Source organism: Oryza sativa, chromosome 11 (assembly GCF_034140825.1).
Source record: "Oryza sativa Japonica Group chromosome 11, ASM3414082v1".
In the NCBI taxonomy this organism is placed as follows: Eukaryota; Viridiplantae; Streptophyta; class Magnoliopsida; order Poales; family Poaceae; genus Oryza; species Oryza sativa.
Genome location: NC_089045.1, coordinates 24,702,686 through 24,725,428, shown reverse-complemented (window position 1 = coordinate 24,725,428; position 22,743 = coordinate 24,702,686). Strand labels below are relative to the sequence as shown.

Below are 22,743 nucleotides of genomic sequence, written 5' to 3'. Positions count from 1 at the left end.
AACCGGGACTAAAGATGGCTCAGCCGGCCACGTGGCTGAGCCATCTTTAGTCCCGGTTGGTGTTACCAACCGGGACTAAAGATCGATCTTTACTCCCGGTTATTTCACCCGGGACTAAAGATAGCGATCTTTAGTCCCGGATTGGTACTCCCGGTTTGGAAACCGGGACTAAAGGGGGGTTACGAACCGGGACTACAAAGGGTTTCTCCACCAGTGTTGGTTGGCCGATCGAGCGAGATGGCCGGAATGGCCACTAATGACGCAATTAATCATACTGATTAGAATTAATAATTAGTAATGGTATTAATTAAAGAAATAATAATAATTAATTAAGTGCTAATGTTTAAAAGAAAATATAAATTGCCTTTAAGTATTATACCCCCAATTTTGCAAACTCTAAAGTATTATACCCCCAACATTCACTTTATCCTTGATCGCTATTTGTTTAAAAGAAAATATAAATATTAAAAAACATGATGTACCATCAAAATACTTTGCATGGTAAGTATAACAATACTTATCAAAACATCACTTAAAAATATTATTGCTCAAATAGAAAATATCATTGGCTTAAAAAAAATAAGTAAAAGCTAACAAATAAAGCATCAGCCATTTTGAATATATATCTTTTGTTTCAAATATAAACTAAATAATTAATTCTATAAAAGAACCCGATAATATTTATATGCTACAAAGGAGCAATAAATATCCCGCGCACCAAGTGGCGCGTCCATTTTCTAGTGTTGTCATAAGGTATAAAAAAGAAATATCACCACGTTTAGATTAGAGGCATATAAATCGCCATATCAATGGAGAAAAGAGTAAGTGTTTATTGTTTGTCATTATATCATGGTGGTTCAGATTATATGGATGAAGATTATTTAGCATGTAGAAATAGACGAGTCTCGGCAAAATTGGTTATATAGCATCGAAAGTTCACGTTTTTTGTTTTATAGCACCGAAAGTTACCGGTTCACTTTAATAGCATCCAAAGTTCACCATGTTCACATTTTTAGCACTTCCGTCAATTCTCGATTGTTTTCCGTCCGTCTTGATCCAGCCACACACACGATATGACGTTTCTACGTTTTTGGTTTTATAGCACCAAAAGTTACCGGTTCACTTTAATAGCACCCAAAGTTCACCATATTCCCATTTTTAGCACTTCCGTCAATTCTCGATCGTTTTCCGTCCGTCTTGATCCAGCCACACACACGATATGACGTTTCTACCCCTCACAAGTACAAGTATAATGCATGTCAATGAGGGGTAGAAATGTCATATCATGTGTGTGGCTGGATAATAACGATCAAGACGGATGGAAAAATTGACGGAAGTGCTAAAAATAGGAACATGGTGAACTTTGGATGCTATTAAAGTGAACTGGTAACTTTTGGTGCTATAAAACCAAAAACATGAACTTTCAATGCTATATAACCAATTTTGACTAGACTCCTATAGAAGCGTACCAGGCCTGCTAGCTCGAGGTGAAGATTCCAAACAGCTCGAGCAGTGTTAATCCAAACAACCAATGGTGTGTTTATTTCACGTTAAAATTGAAAGTTTGGTTGAAATTGAAATGATGTGATGGAAAAGTTGGAAGTTTGTGTATGTAGGAAAGTTTTGTTGTGATGGAAAAGTTGGAAGTTTGAAGAAAAAGTTATGAACTAAACCAGGCCCAAGTGGCAGCTTGATTTTATCTATCTCCAGCTGCAGCCTACGAAACAGTGGCGGATCCACCATGGGGTCCCTGGGGTCTCGAGACCCCACTACCTGTATTGTAACCATGGGAGAACCCATAAAGACCCCACTAAAATTTTATGTCATACATCTATTAAACGAAGGGACTATAACTTTATATAGTTTGTTCAGACCCTCCTGTTAATCTTTCCTGGATCCGTCCCTGCTGTGGAGCATATAGCACATCGCTAGACGACATGCGCTATTTAGAACGATCTTAGAGCATAGAGCAGGTACAATAGCAGGCTATAAGCTAGCTATAAATCTATTTTAAGAAGATAAAAGAAGGAGAGAGAAGAGCAGCGAGCTATAGATTTATAGCCAGCTGTAGCACGGACTTTAAGACACAGTGTGTGTATGATAAGTGGGACCAGGTATTAATAGTGTAGTATGTAACTATTATATGAATTGACTATTAAGTTGACTATATGTGATTTGGAGCTAGTAGTTGGCTATATTGACTATTAAGTTGGCTATACTATTAAACTTAGACTTAAGCTTGCTCTCAGCCGACGATTAACAAAGGTGTGGACCCAGAACAGTCACACAGGCTGAGTGCTATATTGGGTGGTATGTGGTGCCGTGGTGGGGAGGGAAGAAAGATAGCGCAGATGGCTGCCTTTTCGCCTCCTACTCCCATATGTCCCATGCTCCCATGGAGAAAATAGATATGCTTCCCACTTGATTTGGGAGAAAATAAAAAAAAGGAAAAAGAGACCGTCTGGAACTACCGCTATTAAAGAGGGATCTTTAATGAACACCAACCGGGACTAAAGATCCATCTTTAATCCGGTTATTTGTATCGGGACTAAAGATAGCGATCTTTAGTCCCGAATTCGTAGTCCCGGTTACGAACTGGGAGTAAAAAGCACTTCACCATTGCTTGCAGCCCTTGTAGAAGGCAGCAAGGGACCTAAGTACAAAATGTGCACACTTGCTGTCCTCCACTTGGGCGGCATGGTCATTTCTGTAAATATTTTGGATGGTATAATATTTTTGTAAATATTAAAAAAATTAAAATTAAAAATGAAAAAAATTCGTTACATATGTATAGATTAAACTTGCTCATGGCTACGAACTGGCCCAGCCAGAGGCCCATCCCCACATGTAGTCTTTTCTCTTTTTTTTTTATGTAAATTACTACCAGGCCTTTGCTAGTTATAACATGTAGTCTTTTCTTCTCCTTATTTACTATTGCTACACATAGGATCGAAGCAAAGCACTCACTTTTATATGTATTTAGCACCAAGTTTTATAGATTAAATCCAAATCATGTTAACTTAATATTAAGCATTCCTGCATTTTTCCTACCAACCATCCAAAAGACTATTTTACATTTTTCCTACTCTTTGTTTTGCCCATGTATTCTTTGGCAATTTCTATGTTTTTCCTATTACTATGAACCGAAGTAGTCCTTAGAACAGAGTTAGGAGGAAAGATGAATAGAAAAAAAAATGCCTTGGACTTCTCCATGGAAATCAATAACATAAGGTTAGAGCTCATATTCAAATCCAGCAAATTTGTTTTTTTAGCGAATCGACAAGCTGCCAATTTCTTTGAACAGAGGAGTAAACTTTACAAATGTGAAATAAAAAACCAAGGCTCAGGACCTTTGGTCTGAGCAATTAAAAAGAAAGCCAACTATCGAGATCTCTCGTGCCCACAGCTTCCAGATTAGATTGTTGAAGTTTGTAGCTATTGTGCTGCTTTATAAGCCAATGTCGCCGTATGTTAACTGTAGCTGGTGAACTTTTAAGATATTTGGTCCTCTGGAAGGCAAATAAAGGTAATGAATGATTCCACAGAAAATTTACTAGCCCAAGGCCGTGTTTAGTTCACGACAAAATTAGAAGTTTGGTTAAAATTGGAACGATATGACGGAAAAGTTAAAAGTTTGTGTGTGTAGGAAAATTTTGATGTGATGCAAAAGTTAGAAGTTTAAAGAAAAACTTCCAAACTAAACACGGCCCAACTCTTCAATCCAAAGGACCATGTAGAAAATGTTCCTATAAAATTGAATCCTTTAAAAATCCTACCAAAATCCCTCGAACCTTGTTCCAAAGGACTCTGCAAAGAATTCCAGCCACGCGAGCGGAGGGAGCAAAATATTCCACTGGCGCCAGAGCAGGAGTAAAGGGTTGGGGGTATGAATTGAGATCGAACCAGGGTTCATTTCAGAAAAAAAAAAGGCGTGACAGCTAGCACACTTGGCAGCGGTCTATGTTAGGGGGTTTTATGAAAATATTATTATTCAGATCGCTGCCAAATGGTAGCGAGAAGCGACCCATATACGTAAATGTTTACTACATTGGGGTTTTTTTTTTGAAAATATTGTAAAAGTAGAGGCCGCGTCCAGTGAGCGCCGAACATTTGTCCATATTCAAAACTGGGTTTCATTATTATACCATCCTCAAAATGTGATTCAATAAAATGCCATTTTCGAGCATGCTTTATTAGCCAAAGTGCCATTTTCACTGATTTATTCGTTTCCAAAATGAATTTTGCCCGTTTCCAAAACGAAATTTGCCCAGCTGCGGGGTGATGGGACGGAAATGCCTTATGCCCCTAGTGGCAGGTGGGACCCCGAGCTTGTTATCCCCTTGCAGCGAGCTCAATCGATCTCTTTACATCTCGTTGATGGCGTCATGGCGATGATGATGCCCATTGGCCAGCGGTGCGCCTAGGTGGGGCTCGGCCACGAGGCGGAACACATTGTCCCCGACCGACTCCTTCCACCGAACCTCTGCGATGGCGTCCCCGCGCGACCACGCTTCTCATCTAGTCATGGTCGCGTGCGTCGCACGGAATTGAACTCCCCCGGTGGCGACTGTGATCATGGGTGCGTGCGGCGAACCACCAAGGCCGACGGCATAGCTGGACCCATCGATAACTACCTCCACAACGTGGTAGTGGAGATACAATGCCTGCATGGGAGATGCCTTTGCCTTCGACGGCGCCGTGGCGATGCCTGCGTTGGATCTCTACCTTCGCCTCCAGACCGGCGCTCCGTCTCTCGTACCACCGTACCACCCTAATGGCTAGCTCCATCCCTTCACCCTCTCCACCCTCTCCGTCCGCACTGGCCTCGGTATTGGCTACTTCTCGCTCGTCAATGACGACGACCACGGGGCGCGGCAAACATGGCCGCCACGGGGAAGAGCGGCGGCTGGGCCAGCGCCATGCTGTCCGGGATGCGCCTCATGACCAGGAGCATGTTGCCATTGTGGAGCAAGGCAAGCCTGCGGTTGCAGTGGGGGATGCGTGTGCCGCCGGAGCTGAAGGCTGTCCTCATGGACGACGATTACCATCAGTGACTGGCTTCGGGGAGTTCTCGCCGGTGAGCAAGGACATCTTTATCTCATCACCACACAACCGAGCGAAAATCATTTCGGAAATCACTAAAACAGCAAAAATGACACAATTGTGGCGAGTCTGTACTTGAAAATGGCTCTTTATCGAATCATGTTTTGATGATGGTATAATAGCGAAACTCAGTCTTCAACGTGGCCAAAATGTCCATTTTCTCTCAGCGAGTTGTAGCCGTTGGATCGAATTCAATATCTCGCGCTGCGCCGTCCATTCATCCCCACGTCCTCGACCAATCCGCCACCGCCGCCTCGCCGGCGCTACCACCGCTTCTCTCGCCGGAGAGATGGCCGCCGCCGCCAAGCCCACCCTCCTTCGTCTGCTTCAAGTGGCCATGGCCTTGCGGCGACCTCGAGCTCCCCTGGCTCTTCAAGTCCATCCGCACATCGGCGCAGGGCCGCCTCGTCGCCGGGGACCTCCCCTCCCACTCATCGGACGGAGGAGGCGGTGGTGGGGGTGAGGAGGAGGAGGAGGAGGAGGAGGAGGAGGAGGAGCCCCGGATTGGCTGCAGAGGCGGAGCAGCGGGCGCTGGCGAGCGGGAGGGACGCGGCCGTGCTGGAGTTCTACTCCCCGCGGCTCCGCCAGTGCGCGTCGCTGCAGGGGCTCGTACGCGAGCTCGAGGACGGCGCCGGCGGGTGGACCGGCTTTGCGATCGCCGACGCCGAGGACGACCGGTGGCTCCCCGAGGTGAGGCGTCTCGCCTTTTTTTTTTGTGCCAATTTAATTGCTCCGCATCTCATAGATTTTTGTGATGACTGATGAGGAATTGAGTCAGCTTGGTTTAGAGGAATTGAGTTAGTTTAGAACTAGAAGGGTGCCCTCGCAATGACCGATTTAGTCAGCTTGGTTTCCTGATCCTAATTTTGAGCTTGTGATGATTTACTAGCGTGCATTGCTTGGTGAGAAATGTCGTTTTTGTAGGTTCTATGGTGAAATTAGTGACGTTTGATGAGTGGATTGGATGCCGTCTTCCATATTTCTGCTTTAGAATGATCCTTCATAGCTTTGAATAATCAGTAGAGTTTGCTATCCGAGATTAACTCTATAATGTGGTTGCATTTAAGTTATGTGAATTGGGATTGGAAATTGCTACATTAGGCGCTGCCCTTTTGTAGTAAACTAGCAATCATGATGTCTTCAGTGGTTAAGTAGTTTACCACCCTTAATTAATGTGTTAAGAGTAAATTGTTTAACGGTGAAGATCAGAGGAGCTCCTTGCTGTAGATATTGGCAATGTAACTCCTGCCCTGCAGCCAACAACTGATTGTGTACTTTGGGATCATGGAAATCTGATGTTTATACTGATCTATGGACTAATGTGTTGATCATCCTGTGGACTTGGTTCCCTGTTATTAGTGGTCTTGTTGAAGATTCCTAACTAGTGCTATGGGTTAAAATGGAGCTTTAGTTCCTCACAAAAGAAAAGGGAGCTCAGTTAAATCACTAGGCGTCAACTTTGGGTTTTGACAGTAACAGTGAGTTTGTACTCTCTGTTGGAATTCTCTTGAAAATTGTCAAGTATGGGTGATTTCTCAGCGTTTCATGTGGAGTAAATATTTAAAGTGTTTCTAAACTTTAAGTCTGTCATGTTAGGTTGCTAGACTTTAGTTCTGTCATCTTAGGTTGATGAACCGTAGTTTTCTGTATTTTTGGATACCTTGATTAAGAAGGTTCGATAGCCATGAGATGCTACATTATTTACTGAACGACTTTCATCATGTGACCTTGTTCTTCTCTTTGTATATGTGCATAGAACATCATACCATACTATTCCCCATTTAAACTAAGGGTGGTGGTGGTGGGGGGGGGGGGTCTAGGAGAGACATGGCTATTGGTTCTTCTGAAAGTGTAGGAGCTTGTCTTTTTTTTTTTACTTGAAAATTGATGTATAAATTTTGCAAACACAGATGCAAAGAATCTCTTGGGCTCAGATAATATAAATGTTCTTTTTGCACTGAAAATTATAAAATTTGTAGTAACTATACATATAATCTGCAGTTTCATCTCCTTGCTACTCCTTTCTGCTTCTTGTCAACACTCAACACATGATGACTGGGCACATGATGAACTACTTATCTACTATAGTTTTTGTAGTATCCATTGTTCCATTTGTACTTCATTTGTATACTTTGTAATTTCCCCTTTTTTTTATTCTGTTTGGCTACCTGACAATCAAAGCTGTTCTTCTATGTTGTAGTGAAATCCTGATAGTTACCTTCTCAAATTCTTTTGGGATATTTTGCATTTCTGACTTGAGCCATGCTTAAGCTGACCCATGGTTGGTTATGATGTCATGTTGTACTTGGCCCTGTTACTAAATTATTGTAGCTAGTATCTAGCATCTACTAGCCTACTAGTGAATTACACTCCAGTTAGGATGGCAGTTTGACTATTGCTTGCTTCCAATCTTGTTATATCTTTATAAATGGTTCTAATAAGGAAACCTCTTAAACTATAGCTAGCATCATGTCAACCATCGTGTGAGCAGTGTTGGGGCAGGGGCATCGCAGCTCATTGGGTTAGTGCAGCAGGAAGTGTAAAGCCAGAGCCGCTGGAGATGGGAGGAGGAAGGCAGGGTGGGGGCGAGGCGCAACAGAGACCCTCATTGGCGGAGAGAATGGGAGGAACTCAGATCAAAGTGGTCATGGAAGGAAAGGTGAAGAAAGAAGCATCACTGTCGAGTTCTCATCTATATAAAGGAGGTCAGGTCCCTATTCTGGAACGTCTATTCCGGAGCAGAGGAGAGCGAGTACTTGTAGCTGATTACACATAACACCTTAAACACCGTTCAGGGCTGTAATGGCTGGGTGCTCATCGACTCAATGGTGAACACATGGTGGAGGACGTGCGTCTCCAACAACCCAAGCCTCCAGTTCCTCGACATTGTCGACCGTGCCAAGACAACCATTGATGCAAGGTAATTGCCACTCGGTAGTCTCACTGCTTGAAAATTATTCCTGCTCGCTATTATAGCTCCGGTATGCATGCATACATGCATAAATCCACTGCTTCGCTAGCTAAATGCTCGGTTGAGGCTGTCCTCCTGCACAAATCATTCCTTTTGTCTGAAGAACTGGCCTCCCCATCAATCAAGGCATGCAGCTTGCTAAATTGTGAACTATAGGGTAGATTAATTTCTGAACCATACTGACTTCTCTATCAGCAAACAACGGGGAGAAACCACACGGATTGACCAAATGCACGGCAGCATACGACTGAAAACAACTTCTGTTTTCCTCGAGAGCTACCGCTGGCACTTCAATCAGAAGGTGCAGACAGTTTGCGCCTGGTGGATCATGCATACTTAATCTGCATAAAACTCTGCTTCCCTAATTTACCCAGTTCATCGTTGAGTTGCAGAATCCAGTCAAGCATGTTGCATAATGTTCCTTTTTCAGGAATAAGAATACTGTATAATATAGCACACATCATATTAATTACACGAAAATGTACATGAATGCATATGGTGTTCGATAAATGAAAACCACACATTCAAATCCGAGCATAGACACAACCATTTTAGCTCAATTAGAGGCACAAGGCACTTATGCATAGCAAGTAACCCGACACACTCAGTTGAAACACATGGAGTGTTAGAAACAAACCAAACAAACGAACTTGCTCTGAACTTGATGAAGAACTCAAAAAGGAAGAGATTTTTTTGGTGCTGTCAAGTGGCAGCATTTTCTGGATTGTATTGAAACTTAAATACACAAGACACAAACGAAATTGTGGCCTTGATGCCACTACGCGCACCTCGCCCGTCCACTTCGTGCGCCATCCCGCACGTCGGGGCGGGATGGCGCACGTCGGGGCGTGCCGCACCAACGACACAACTAACTTGGCCACCATGCCCGCTGAATCGTGTGCCATCCCACACGCCAGTGCATGTCGTGCCAACTTGCTAAGGACTCGCTCCGGCTTGAACAAGCAAGCCTCGAGCTTACACTGACTCGAACTAGGAAAATAAGCAAAACACAGTAAGGAAGAAAAAACAGGGTACAGCAAGAATTATTACATCATGCAGAACATAAAGACACGCACAGCAGAAAGAAATAAAACAGACAAGCAGCGGATGGCAATCCACACTAGCACGCACAAACCACACCATAGGATCAAAGGAGATATGCACCTCTGGCGACAAACCTGTTTCTTCCAGCAGAATGAGGATGTTGCAGCATTGTCTTCATCCTCTTGTTCATCTCCGTTTTGCCTGGTCTTGAGTTCATGGTTCATTACATTTAAGATTTATCCGTTTATTGTTTTCAATGGCTTCTTTCACCTCATTCGGGACAGGGCTGTTGTTCAACTCAAGCTCTTCGAATTTTGGAAGCCCATCAACTCCAGAGATAGACTCTATGGTGGTGGAAGATAAAACCATCTTCTCGAGCTCACAGGCTGATCCATCCTCAAAAGTGACATTAGTCAAGTTAAAACCCTCAATAAGAAGGTACTTGAGACATTTGAAATCATCTTCCTTGAAGATGAGCACGCTCCCTGTGCATGAAATGTGTTGGAGCCTAACACACTGTAACTTGGGTAGCTTGGCGAGGACCTCCAGATCATCTTGGTTCAGTGGTGTGCTACATAGAGTTACCTTGGCAAGCTTGTTATTGCCACCTTTGGTCAATAATGGAAAAAGATGCATGGCTCCGCTGATGCTTAGACTCTCAAGAATATTGGCATGGTGTCTTAGGCAAGAGCCAATATCATCTGGTAACTCTAGGATTGAAGGAGAACCCTCGGGTGTGGCTGTGGGAATAGTGATTGACAGAGAAAGCAGGCACTCATGTAGGTCACTGATTGCTTTAAGCAAATTCACAAGGTGACTTTTCTTATCAATAACCACACCTAGCTTCTTCAGCTGCCATAGCTTTCCAATATCTTCCAAATCATCATGGCGTTGGGCCTTGACATTAGATAATACCTCTATGTTTATCATCTTGTCTATCCTGCGAGGAATCCGAACACTACTGCCAAAATTACTTGGACTTGGATCAATGTGACCAGCAAGTAGACGCTTCAACTTCAAGAGCAGGACTTTAACTGTTGCATTTGCAGGCACCTTGGTTTCTCGGATATCCAATACCTCTAGCTCACTGAGATAGTTGATTTCACTGGGCAGCTGGGTAATATCTGTTCCCTTTAGGCTCAGATACTTGAGCAGTAACATCTTGCTGCAGATGTCCTTGAGGTACCGCTGGTTCTTGCCACCAAAGCACTGACAACTTTCTAGATCTAGCACCTTAAGTAGGGATACTTGAGATGATCGTGAGAGGTTTTGGAAGAATGTGTCAATTCTATCAGAGCTACGGACTTGGAGATCATTGAAAATGGAGAAATGACGAGCCAAGTGATGTGATAGGCGTGTATGCATAATGTGTTGTTTTTTGGCAATTGTGGTAATGAACCCATGAACTGGATCACCTACCACACAGCTCTTGATCTTTCCTGTGGCACCAATATCAGCAGGACAAACAAGCCATCGACAGATGAGGGCATCAAAACATCGGTTAGCCTGACGCACTGAACTGGGCCAATCTTCCCTGAATGTCAACCCTTCTGCAACCCACCGTCCAACCAAGGTTGACCGCCTAATCTTCTCACCCTTGGGGAAGATAGCTAGGTACAACAAGCAGGACTTGTATTCTTTAGGCAGATCATTGTAAGAGTACATGAACATCGTCTTAGCTATGGCGTCAAGTGATTTATGTGAAGCCTGCAAGGTGCTGTGTAGCTTGCTTAACTCTTTATTGCTCCTCTTGGGGTTAGCATAGAGAGCATGAGTGAAGATCTTCATGCAGAATTCATGCCCCTCACACTTCTCCAAGATGTCACGAAAAATCTGGGGGTTATAGTTGTCTTCATTTATCTGCTTGCTAGTTATCTCAAGCACTGTATAATGGTATAAACCAACAAGAGAATAGTCTATAGGTTCTCTTGGTGGATAGCAATATCCTTTAGCCTGTTCGGTGCTCTCTGTGGTGAAGATCAGTGCATCGGCACTGCATTCTAACAGGCTCAAAGCCTTTCTTATCTCCTCCCATCTGGATCCATCCATCATCTTGTCAACTTTTAGAATAATAAGGGGGCACTCACCCTGTAAGTGATGTTTGATCTTGTCCACGACCCCTTTTATTTTCAGCTGATCTTTAAGTTTTCGCTTGAATTCTTCGATCATCTGCTCTATCTCTTCAAAATAAGCCTGTTCGTTTTGATCTGAAACACTTGTATGCTCACCTGTTGCTTGATTCTTATCAGGTTTGCCTCCCTGCAGCTCCCTTAAGATATCTTGTTTTGCCTCGTTGATCATTTGTTTGATTCGTTCCTCGTCCAATGTAGTCGTTGCAGTCTTTGTAGCTTGCTTGGCCGCCAATCTTTCTTGCTGCTGGGCCTTGCAGCTGATGGTCTTTAGGAACACTTCTTGTAGGATTTGCATGTATTGAGCTGTATGAAGATGAATAGGGTCATCGTCGTCGTCGTCGTCATCATCATCATCATCATATTTTTTTTCTTCTTCATTATCATCATAATCATCATCGTCGTAGTCATCATCATCATCATAATCATCATCATCGTCTTCTTTTTCCTCCTCTCCTACTTCTTTTCTTCCTTCTTTCTCCTCGTTTTGCCCCTCCTCCTTCCTCTCTTCTTCTTTCTCCTTTTCCTGCTTCTCGTGATGCTCCTCCTCCTTCCTCTCTTCTCGTCCTCCTTTCTCCTTTTTCTCCTTGTCCTTCCTCCCCTTGAGTTCCTTCTCCTTCCCCTCTTCTTCTCCGTTTTCTTCTTCCCCTTCATTTTTCTCCTCCTCCTTCCTCTCTCCTCCTTGCTTGGTTATTTCTTCTACTACTCCAATTTGCTTGTTAAACTCCTTAGTCTTTTCATCTGCTTCCATATGTCTCTTAAGCTTCCTGGCTATTTTCATGATGATGCTGCCGTTCCACTCTGATAATTTATACATGTCTACTGCTGACGCTTGGTCTTGCTGAGACTGGAACAGCAACAGCTGAAGGAGTACATGCAGGTCCACCCGATGCACACCCTTCTTCTGTAGCTGAAGCAGCAGCGTCTTATCGCCCTTCTGCTGTCCATCTTGAATATCACTCTTAATCTTCTCAAACTTTTCATAAATTTTCATCTTTTCTATTTTCCTTTTAATTTTACGGAGCATCCTTTTTTTGCTACGGTGATTACCACATTTTTTCACGTAATCTTTCCAAGGGTCAGGATCCTCCTCCCATTGTCCTTGATCAGTGGCCTGCTTCTGTGATCCGGCCACTTTGGCACGCATGAGCTCCTGCAAGATGTAGTAGAGAACCTCCTTGGGTCGTAGAGGTAAAGAATCCAGGTGCATGGCCGGTACGTTGACAATGATACTGCGACGGTAGTAGTTTGGAGCAACCAAAGTTTCATGTGCAAGAGCAATGACTTCCTTATTATGTGCATTTGGTACAACAATGGCCATGGACAACGTCTCGGTGGCTCCTCCAGGAATTTCTTCTATCCACTCCAATAGTTTTGCCTTCAGGTAGTCGTCCAAAGTAGGGGCCTCAAAGACGGCCCTTCGAGCAGAATGATGGATCACCGTTGCCACAGCAAGTTGATCTTCACAGTCTTCTCCTCCATCGTCTCCAGCAGCAAAGCCACCTGCTGCATCAGGTGCAGCTGCAGCCTTGGTCGTGGCTGGAACCTCCACGCCGTACCTCAGCCGTCGGTCGCCGACGCCCCGCGCCCGGTCCTTGAGCTGGCTTAGCTGGACGGCCGCGCGGTGCTGCGCGACCATCTTGCGCATGGACCAGTAAACCCACCAAAGGCCGCGCTGGAGTCTGCCCTTGGCACGGTAGATGTCCTTGTTCCCGCTGTAGTAGAGGTAGAGGTCGATGCAATTTTTGCAGTCCTGGGCGAGCAGCCGTACCTGGTTCATCCACGTGCGCACCTGCTCGTTGTGCTCGCCGCCGGGCGGGGCGCTCCTGGCCAGGTGCGCCAGGAAGCTGTCCATGCTCTCCATCTCCTCCTTGATGGTCTGCACGTCGTCCCGGACGCCGCGAAGCAGCACCGCCTCGTTGCGGATGACCACCAGCAGTGCGCTCACGGCGCCAGGCGCGAGCTCAGTCATGGCTGATGGCCCCCCACCTGCTTCTTCCGCCGGCTGGGTGCTCGATCGGCGGCTGCTTGGAGTGGTGGTTTTCAGTTAATTAGGGGGAGGGAGTTGCTAGCTAGCTGGGTGGCGGTGAATTCTTCTCCGCACGGGATGTGAGTCTATACTACTGCCAACCTCCGTTTTGTGCCATTGATTATGTGACTTCGACGACGGACGAGCTATTGTAGTCAGAGCGCGCCGTTCACATGCTTCCTAGCATCTTTTACAGTATGAATATTTTAAGAGCGAGTTTTATATAGAGAGATTGTTACTAGTTTACTCATCAATTAAGAGGCAACATATAGAATAACGTATTATCTCTAATATATACTTCTAATTCCTCCATCCTAAAATATAAGGGATTTCTCTTATATTTTTGAAAGGAGTATATAATCCCTTATATTTTGGGACGTAGGGAGTAAATCCTAATTATTTTCTTTTGTTGAATTACTCTTACACTATCTCGTGCTCTCTCTCTCTACATTTTTCTTAAGGTTTATGTAGTTGTTATCTCTTATATAAGAGGTGGCTCATCATCTTTCTTCTCACTTATCTCTTTCACCTTGTTATCTAATCAGTACCATTTAAACCTTTACTTTACTTGGTCTAAAAGGTGCCTCCGTGCCCCCATTTGATACTTATTTAGTTCTGAGACTCACCTTGTATATGAACAAGTCTATATACTAAATTAAAACAATTTAAATATTTATATTCAATCCAAAGTATAAACAAAATGATTTATCTAAGGACATAATTGTTCTCAATATAACCATTGCTTCACATCATTGAATCGTTTAAACTACAAATAACCGGGTTTAATTAAAAAACCTCTTAGGTGGCCACTTTGATTTGTAGAAAGACATGGTAAACTCGGAGGATTTTAATCCTATAGAAAAAATTTATAGGAATGCCTTTAAAACAAGGGTTAATTGGATCCATGCCATTACAACTTCTTCGATTTTGAAAAATACTATTACTATTTGTCTATTTGGAGACATGTCATTACAATTTGTCAGAGATTGAAAATATATCACTATATACCTCTTCAGTATATTTATAATAAAAATTAGACCAAATTATCTCCTCCTTCCTTCTCCTTCTCTCTAATATGACATCTCTTCCACCGGTCCAATCCCCATCGAACCCGCCAGCCTGGCTACCTCCATTGGTGCGTGGGAGGCGGGGTTTCGGGGCATGACAGCCAGTACGTCGCACAGCTCATCCACTGTGCTGCAGCACAGTCGGTGTGAGAAGCTCCGATTCCCACCGGACACTAAGGGTAGTCCCAACCCTCCACCTAGGATGGTATCTATGGCATTAACTACATTGCAATGTAGGACTTTTAGCTTATGTGGCACTATATATATTAATTAAGAGAGAGAGTGAAGAGAGGAAGAAACTGGGTCTTATGCAAGACACACCTTCAACACGAGAACCTATGCACTAGACACTATCAAGTTTTGCATTGGCAGATAATAGTGTCTTCATAATAGATGAAGAATAAATATGATTGCTAGAGAAGAGAGATGATGTATTTATTAATTGCCCACTCTAAAAAACCATAGGTTGTAAAGTGTAGTTTTTTTTATGATGTCTTATTGATTTGGCACTATAGACACCGCTTATGGACACTATGGGTTGGGACTGCCCTAAGGACTTGCCCCTTCTAGGTAACCACACCGCCACTAGCTCCGTCACCAGTGGTCGTGGCCTCATTATTTGGATCTTGGTTAAGAGAGGAGAGAGGGAGAAGGAAGAAGTGGTGAAGGTAAAAGCAGCGGTAATTTGGTCTATTTTTTTTATATAAATACATTGAAGGGGTATGTAATGTTATATCATTAATTTTTATCAAACTGTAATGACATGTCTCCAAATAGATGGATGATAATGATAATTTTTAAAATCAAAGAAGTTGTAATGTCATGGATACAATTAACCCTTAAAACAAATGATAGAATCATATCCTTTTCTTTCAAAATTCAAGTTTCTATGTAATGAATAATCTATAGAGATTTTTAAGGAATGGTAGCAAGAGCTCCAACATCTTAGAAATTTTCATTCAAGTCTATTTTTTCATCCAATTCTTATCTGCAGTTTATTCAAACAACCATTCCTATATTATTCTTATGTTTTGCAAATCAGATTCATATAAAGTTTTACAGTCCTCTACTGTGGATTTGTATTTATGTAATATCCTGTGTTTTTCTCTATTCTTATTTTTTTAATCATGTATTTCAATGGAGAGCCCTTAGAGTAGACAGTTATGCCACACAGTGATGACTGATGAGCGGTCAACTCATCAGACTACATCAAGCTACCAAGGCGAGCGATAGGGAAGATGATCAGATCTAGATCGTTGTCATGGAGTGCTAAATTAAATGGCATTTGGTTAATTTCTTAATCCACCTATGGATTGGCGCGCATATATCTACACGACACATTTTATATATCCTAGGTAGTTGAGGCAATAAATAAATAAATGCAACTATCCAATTACGATGATGATGCCACCAACACGTGATTCAAATGGTTATTTCTTGGATGCTTTATTGTGATACCCAGCCGCCAGCCATATGGCTTTTTCTGGAGGACTTTGCCCCACGGTCAAGTAAGTCAAGTCCACACTGCTCTAGATTCTCCCAGGTGGTTAATGGGTAAGGGGAGATACACTTGATTGCAGCGACAAGGGATGTGTAGTTTTAATCTCAAGGTCCTATGTTCAATCCACAGCACGCTCACAATTTCTTTTTAAAAAATGTTTGGAGGGATGTCTCACCCTTCAAATCTCGTTTTAAGGGGGAAAAGCGCTTAAGCTACAGCTAGGGTCTAGCGAGTTCATAGATTAGAGATCAATCGATTGCTGAAGTGGTGATGGATCACCATTCTTGCTCAACCGCACAACGAGCAAATCCAGATGAACAAGGGCAGAGAGGGGCGGAAGGAGAAAGGGGAGCCTAGGGGAAGAACCACAAAGCTAATCTGAGAAAGAGGAGTTGCGCAAGCAACTTCTCTCACAGAATACTAGAAGGCAAGAGGGAGGCAACTCCAAGAATCAGACCGTCCATCCTCACGGAGAAGTATTGAGGAGGGTGAGCGCAAGAGAGAAAAATCCGCTCATCCTCAAGCCGGCCTGATGACAATAACCGAGAGACAGTGAAAACCAAGCTGAGAAAATGTAATAAAGGCAAGGAAACGAGACCTCCTAGACGGTGGTGCCTCCAGGGAGGTCATGAGCTGAAGGCACCACCGTCGCTTGTCCATCCTTGGACTAAGTATTTACCAGGATAGTCATGCCAGGGAGGAAGAGGTGGCAGCTCAATAACACCCCAAAAGGGGAGCACAGTGCCTAATCACTACTACAAAATGGGTTTACACCGGCGGTGAAAATTGGTTTTTGCTGGTGGCCAACAACACCACTAGTAACCAAGGGCTAGTGAAAATACAAACTTTTCACTGGCAGGTGCCTCTTTACCTGTGAAATCCATTTTTCATAAGTGGCCAGCTTATGATGGCCGCCATTGAAAACGAAACATTACTAGCAGAGAAATTAAGCTGATTGCTAGTGATTTGGGATTTTTGGGGCAAAAGAATTATACCAAAATTATCCAAATTCATGTTCCCATTTCAAAATCTCCCTCAAAATCCCAAATCCACACATCCCACAAATCCACATTCCTACAAAAGAAAAACCCCAAAATCCCCAATCACAAATCACAAAAGTCGTTGTTGTCGTAGATTCATCGCCGTGCACCGCCCGTCGTCGTTGTCACAGCAGCCATCATCGTCCACCGATCGTCATCGACATCGTCGCTGAGGCCCGAATCCACCTCTCCCTCCCCAGCAGTCAAGGCCGAGGTGCACGGCTCCTCCACCATCGTTAACCGCCATCACCTCCTACCTCCTGAGCCCGATGACAGTGGATGCGCCCCTCCCAAGCTCAGCGATGGTGGATCCACCTCTCCTGACCTTGTGAAGGCAGATCCGCCTTGCCCAACCTCGGTTGCAACCCTTGCAGTGGTAGCCCTCATCGTCCCGCCCTCTCCGTTGTTGCCGTCGTCGTCATCGTTTTTGAGCCGTCCGCTGCCAGATCTAGCTCCCTTTGCTGCTACCGTCGTCGCCTGCCTCCTCCCTCCAGCCAGATCTAGGAGAGGGAAGGGAGAAGAGCAAGGAATCTGGCACCGTTTGCTCACTCTGTTGTCGTTGCGGCCGCTAGACTCCTCTATCCCTATCAGCTATAATTGGGACAGGGAGGGGATACGGCTTTGTCACCGCCGTTGATGAGCTCCATCGCTCCCTCCACCGTGCCATCCCTCCCCTTCATCGCCGCCGGCTATCACCCCCACCCCTTTGCTGCCACCATACGGCGTTGCCGGGCCCGCCACCCTTTGCTGCCGCTAGCCCCTGTATCTTGAGAGAGAGAGAGAGAGAGAGAGAGAGAGATCCATGTGCGGTGTGATAAGGGAAGAAGGATAAGGGTTTTATAGTATTGTACCTGTTCCCCACTTATTATTTTATGGTGGCTGCTTAAGAGGACCACTAGTAAAAAAATCGATTTCACAAGCGGCTCTCTTAAAGCACCGCTCGTAAAAATAGTCATATTTTTGCAAGCGATTACTAACTAGGGATCTCCGATTGTATTTTCACTAGCGTTTTATATTTTGTCCGCCTAAGAAAAAGAATGGTGACGCTAGAAAAAAAACCCTATTTTAAGTAGTGAATGACATCATCGTTGCCCACCCCTCTCTCTCTCTCTCTGGCCATCGGGAGCGGAGACCAAGTGGCCGGTGGCGGGCGTGGTGGGGGCGGCGAGGGCACGTGGCCCGGCCCACAACAGCGACTGTGGCGAACGGCGACAACTGCAACGAGCAACACTTCTTCTCTCTCTTTCTCTTTGTGTGTGTGTGTCATCGTCGAGAGACCGGACCCCAAGGCCGGCAGCGGGTGTGGTGGCAGCATGCGGCGCAGCCCACGACGGAGCTCGCGGGAAGAAATCGACGAGTCTGCTGCCGTCTCGAGCTACCCCAGCGACCCTCCTTCTTTCTTCTTATCCACTTCTCTCCTCTTTCTCCGCGGCCGGCAGCGGAGGTCCTCCCGCGACTCTCCCCCGCTGGCGCTGTGAACGGCCGCTGCGCTCGTCCCCCACCCTTATCTCCTCCATGGCGAGCGTCTGCGCTGTTCGGCCACCATTGTCACTCGCTTCCCCCTCCTATCCGCGCCCGACGCAGACGGAGCCACCTAACCGCGGCGCCCTCCGCCGCTCGCTGCTGACTGGTTCCCTCTCCCGCCGCGTCCACCACCGCTCGTTGTCGGCCAAAGTCACACTGCCGCGCCCGCGTCCGCTCGCCTCCAAGCACAGAGAGAAAGCGGACTCCGTGGTGAGCGTGTGCGCAGGTCGGCCGCTACCGCGCACTTCCCCTCTCCCATCCGCACTTGCCGAAGACGGAGCCACCCAGCCGTCGTGCCCGCTGTCGGCCGGAGTCCCACGGTCGTGTCCGCGTCCGCTCGCCTCCAAGCACACAGAGAGAGAAAGGGGTGATATAATTTGATATGTGGGCCCTATATTTTCTTTTATTTCTTTTGCTGATTGGGTTTCCACATCGGCGCCACTTAATGTCACGTATGAGAAAAACCTGTCTGGATTGAGTCGGGGGGGTAATTTGTCTGGTATCAATAGTTCGAGATTTAATATATCTTATTTTTATAGTTTAGGGGATAGTTAAGGGGGTAATTCGTACTTTTTCATATCAGGATCCCCGGACAGGATCGCTGCATCTGCACGGCAACCAGTACTCTAATAAATGCAACTAGCAGTATGAATGAAGATGAAGATGCCACTGGCAGCTATAGGTGTCCAAACGGGCGGCACGGCCCGGCCCGGCACGGGCACGGGTCCGGCACGGCCCGTTTCGGCACGGCCCGTTAGGCACGGCTGATGAAACGGGCCGTGCCGTGCCGGCCCACGTGCCGAGCCGCCGGCCCAAGCACGGCCCATGGATGGCCGGGCCGTGCCCGTGCCGGCACGGCACGCCCGCGGCCCACGGGCCGTTCGGGGCACGGCGGCCCACGGGCCTGCAGTGCACAGTGTTTTTTAAAAAAAAAAGCAAAGGAAATGTATAAGGAAAAAAAATTAAAAATGGAAATAAAATGTTTAAAAAAAAGTAATGATTTACTAATGTTAAAAAATGAAAAAATGGTATTTAAAAAATGGAAATAAAAGTTTTTTAAAAAAGTAATGATTTGCTAATGTTAAAAAAAAGAAAAAATGGTATTTTTTTGTTGTGTTGAAAAATTTAAAAATATAGATTGTGATTCATTATTTTGAAATAATTTGAAGATAAATCCACACTTGCGAAAATATTGCAAAAGAATTTGTTAAAAATAGTAATGACCTTTATTGATGTTTATATCATTACAGGATACAATGATACATGCTGCCTCGTTAAAAACTTTGTCATGTAAAAACTCATAGGGGAAAATGAGAAAACCATGACAAAGAAAAGAGTACAGCTCAAAGGTCAGAACTACTTCTAACAAAATTCTACTGGGGTTGGTCTGGATCCAGGTAGAGTTGCTCGAACTGGGCGGCCAATTCTTGGTTGTCCGCAGTGTATTGGGCATGTTGTCGAGCAAGCTCCCAGTCTTTAACGCTTAGTAGCATTTCGACGTGGTCGCTGCGCAGAGTCGTCCTCCGGTCTTCGATGATTCGGCCGCATAGACTGAAGGCCGATTCGGAGGACACCGTCGACACGGGCACCGTCAACACATCCCGTGCTAGTTTTGAAAGCACAGGATATGTTATCTTGTGGTCATTCCACCACCCGAGGACGTTGAAATCTTGTGCTTCGTGGTGGATGGCGTCGCTGTCCAAATAACCAGACAACTCTTCGGCCACAACATGCGAAGAGGCGTCTCCACTTGTAGCCGACGAACTGCCACCACCTTGGATTGAACTTGAAGACGATCCACCCCAAATCCTACCCCACTGTATCTTCTTCTTACCTGTAGTGGGGATAGGAGGGGGTCTCTGCTGGCGAACTTCCTGAAACTTTACTTCATATCTTCCAAAAACCTCATATAATTTACGTCTAACCTCAGTATAAAAAGAACTATAATCTACACCTATAGTATCTCCAACAAGTGATAAAATAGCAGACAATCCCCTTAATTTACACCTAGGATCTAAAACAAAAGCAAGAGCATACAACATAGGTATATTTTTCCAATATTTCAAATATTTTTGTTTCATGTGAAAGACAGGTTCAGTTAGAACGTCATCATTTTCGTATTCTTTAAATAAAGTAGCAATTTCAAGAAGGTTGTGCAAAATTATATTAGCAGTTGGATAATAAACTTGTGACAAAGTTAGAGTACAATCATAAAAAGTTTCTAGAAATTGGTAAAAATTTTGGACAATTGCCCAAACATGCTCGTTCAGTACTGAAGACCCGTCACTGTTTCTTGGGCCACCACGTGACTGAACAAAATCAGAAAGTAAACTACTATAAGGTAAAACAACTTTTAACATTAAATACGTTGCATTCCACCGATGCTCTGCATCGGTGGCAAACTTACGAGCTTTCACACCGGCCGCATTGCAAAACCTCTTCCATGCAGCAATCCGCGGGTTAGAAGCAGTTAACCACGCGATTGCTTGACGAACAGCATCGATGTGGTCACCTACCCTCTTCATGCCAGTCTTAACAATCAAATTAATTATATGACATGCACAACGCTAATGGAGTAGAAAAGATTGAGCATACACACAAAATAAAGGTTGCAATATTTCAATAGCCCTAGAATTAGCAGATGCATTATCTAGGGTGACAGCAAATATTTTATCAGCAAGATTAAATTCATTAATTACTTCCCTAATTCTTTCAGCTATGTTTTCTCCTGTATGTGAGACATCTATTAACCTAAGCCCTAAAACTCTCTTTTATAATTGCCAATCATCATCAACAAAATGAACAACTACGCTAAGATAATCCTCTCTAGCTCTACTACTCCATATATCTGAAGTAACACTACCAGAGAAAGTACATGTACTAAACAGTTCCTTAAGTGCAGTTGCTTCCTTGTGATAAACATTCTCTAAATCTCTAGTTGATGTTTGCCTACTCACAGCTTTAAACCTAGGGTTATGAGATTGCTGAATGTAATGTTCAAAAGCAGGGGACTCCCCAAAGTTCAGGGGTAAATCTTGCCTGGCGATTAACCGGACAAGAGATTCCCGAGCAACCATGGGATCGTACTCCCAACTGCGTACCGTACCGTCTGGGTTTACCATAAGTTGCTGCTGCCGGAGTTGTATTCCTTGCTTCTTGGCACACGACTCCGCATGGCGCTTGAGGTGACCTGTACCACCAGAAGAACGAGCAGATAAAATTTGCCTACATATTCTACAACGGGCTTTCGATACCTCCCTTCCGTCGGGGCATGTTTCCTTTATCTCGTCGAAGCTTTGCCACACACCGGAGGTTCTCGATCTCTTCGAGCCGGTGTGTGTCGAAACACTTCCGCTCGCGGTTCCGAAAAATCCTTCCGAAGCTGTCTCCGCCTGAACCGGTACCTCCTCAACGACAGCCGTATGAACCGGTACCTCCTCCACAGATGGTGGAGTTGGAGCCGATCCGGAGGCATCGTCAAACCCCGACATGTAGTTGGGGTCGAAATCACCCAAGGTGAACGACGGCGACTGGTATGGAAAGTTCGGATCCATTCTGAAAATTTAAACCGACATAAACAAATTTTCGAATATTTATTGAATTCACAAACACAATACAAATAATACACAAATTTGAATATTACTTACATCTTTCCAACCGCGAGCTCTTCAAACCTCTGCGATCAAACTGTTGAACTACGAAACTAATTTTGATTTTTGACAAAATTTGAGCAAATTTTGTCAAAATCAAAAAAAATGCACACTTGAGAACAAAGAGAGCACTTAAAACACTTGAGAGCACAAGATGAGGAGTGTGGGATGAGGAGAAATGGCTGGGGTTCATGCCCTATTTATAGGGCGAAATTTGAGATTTTTTGGAATTTTTTCGAAATTTTTATGAATTTTTTAGCCTCCCAACGGTTATTTTCAAATTTGAACGGTCAAATAGCCGTTAGTGCCACGTGGCGCCTTCCCATTCAACCGCCGCCCGCCCTGTCCGCGCCTGACGGGCCGCCGGCGTGCCGTGCCGCGGGCCGTGCCGTGCCGGCCCGTTACAGTAGCCGTGCCGTGCCGTGCCGGCCCGCGGGCTCGGCCAGCGGCCCAAGCACGGCACGGCTACTCGTGCCGTGCCGGCACGGCCCGTTACTGTAGCAGGCCGTGCCGGGCCGTGCCTGCTACAGGTTCGGCCGTGCCCCGGGCCGCCCGTTTGGCCCGGCCCATTTGGCCACCTCTACTGGCAGCAGAGAGTTCATGGGTGTTGGCTTCCCCCCACGATCGAGGCAACGAGCAGACAGGCTCGTCGATTTCAGCAATTTGTATCGCCAGCTGTGCCAGG

At 45.0% G+C, this 22,743-nt stretch overlaps 1 protein-coding gene and 2 long non-coding RNA genes across 3 annotated transcripts; 1 reads left to right on the top strand and 2 right to left on the bottom strand.

Moving 5' to 3' along the window:
- Nucleotides 1-5,219: 5,219 nt before the first annotated feature.
- Nucleotides 5,220-7,467, top strand: LOC9268218 (uncharacterized). The gene is made up of 2 exons (XR_010737406.1): nucleotides 5,220-5,793; nucleotides 7,105-7,467. It is a non-coding gene; the product is annotated as an uncharacterized lncRNA (long non-coding RNA).
- A 1,212-nt stretch (nucleotides 7,468-8,679) lies between these two features.
- LOC107278690 (disease resistance protein Pik-2-like) lies at nucleotides 8,680-11,581 on the bottom strand. Its single transcript, XM_015762302.3, has one exon. It carries the CDS (start codon nucleotides 11,543-11,545, stop codon nucleotides 9,332-9,334), a length of 2,214 nt encoding a protein of 737 aa, XP_015617788.1. The 5' UTR covers nucleotides 11,546-11,581; the 3' UTR covers nucleotides 8,680-9,331.
- An 8,030-nt stretch (nucleotides 11,582-19,611) lies between these two features.
- Nucleotides 19,612-22,376, bottom strand: LOC136353876 (uncharacterized). The gene is made up of 2 exons (XR_010737379.1): nucleotides 22,056-22,376; nucleotides 19,612-21,963 (listed from the first exon to the last, which is right to left on the bottom strand). It is a non-coding gene; the product is annotated as an uncharacterized lncRNA (long non-coding RNA).
- Nucleotides 22,377-22,743: the final 367 nt, after the last annotated feature.

Bases quoted from the DNA above. Each gene is read 5' to 3' on its own strand.
- LOC107278690 (XM_015762302.3), bottom strand. From the start codon at position 11,545: ATGCAAATCCTACAAGAAGTGTTCCTAAAGACCATCAGCTGCAAGGCC.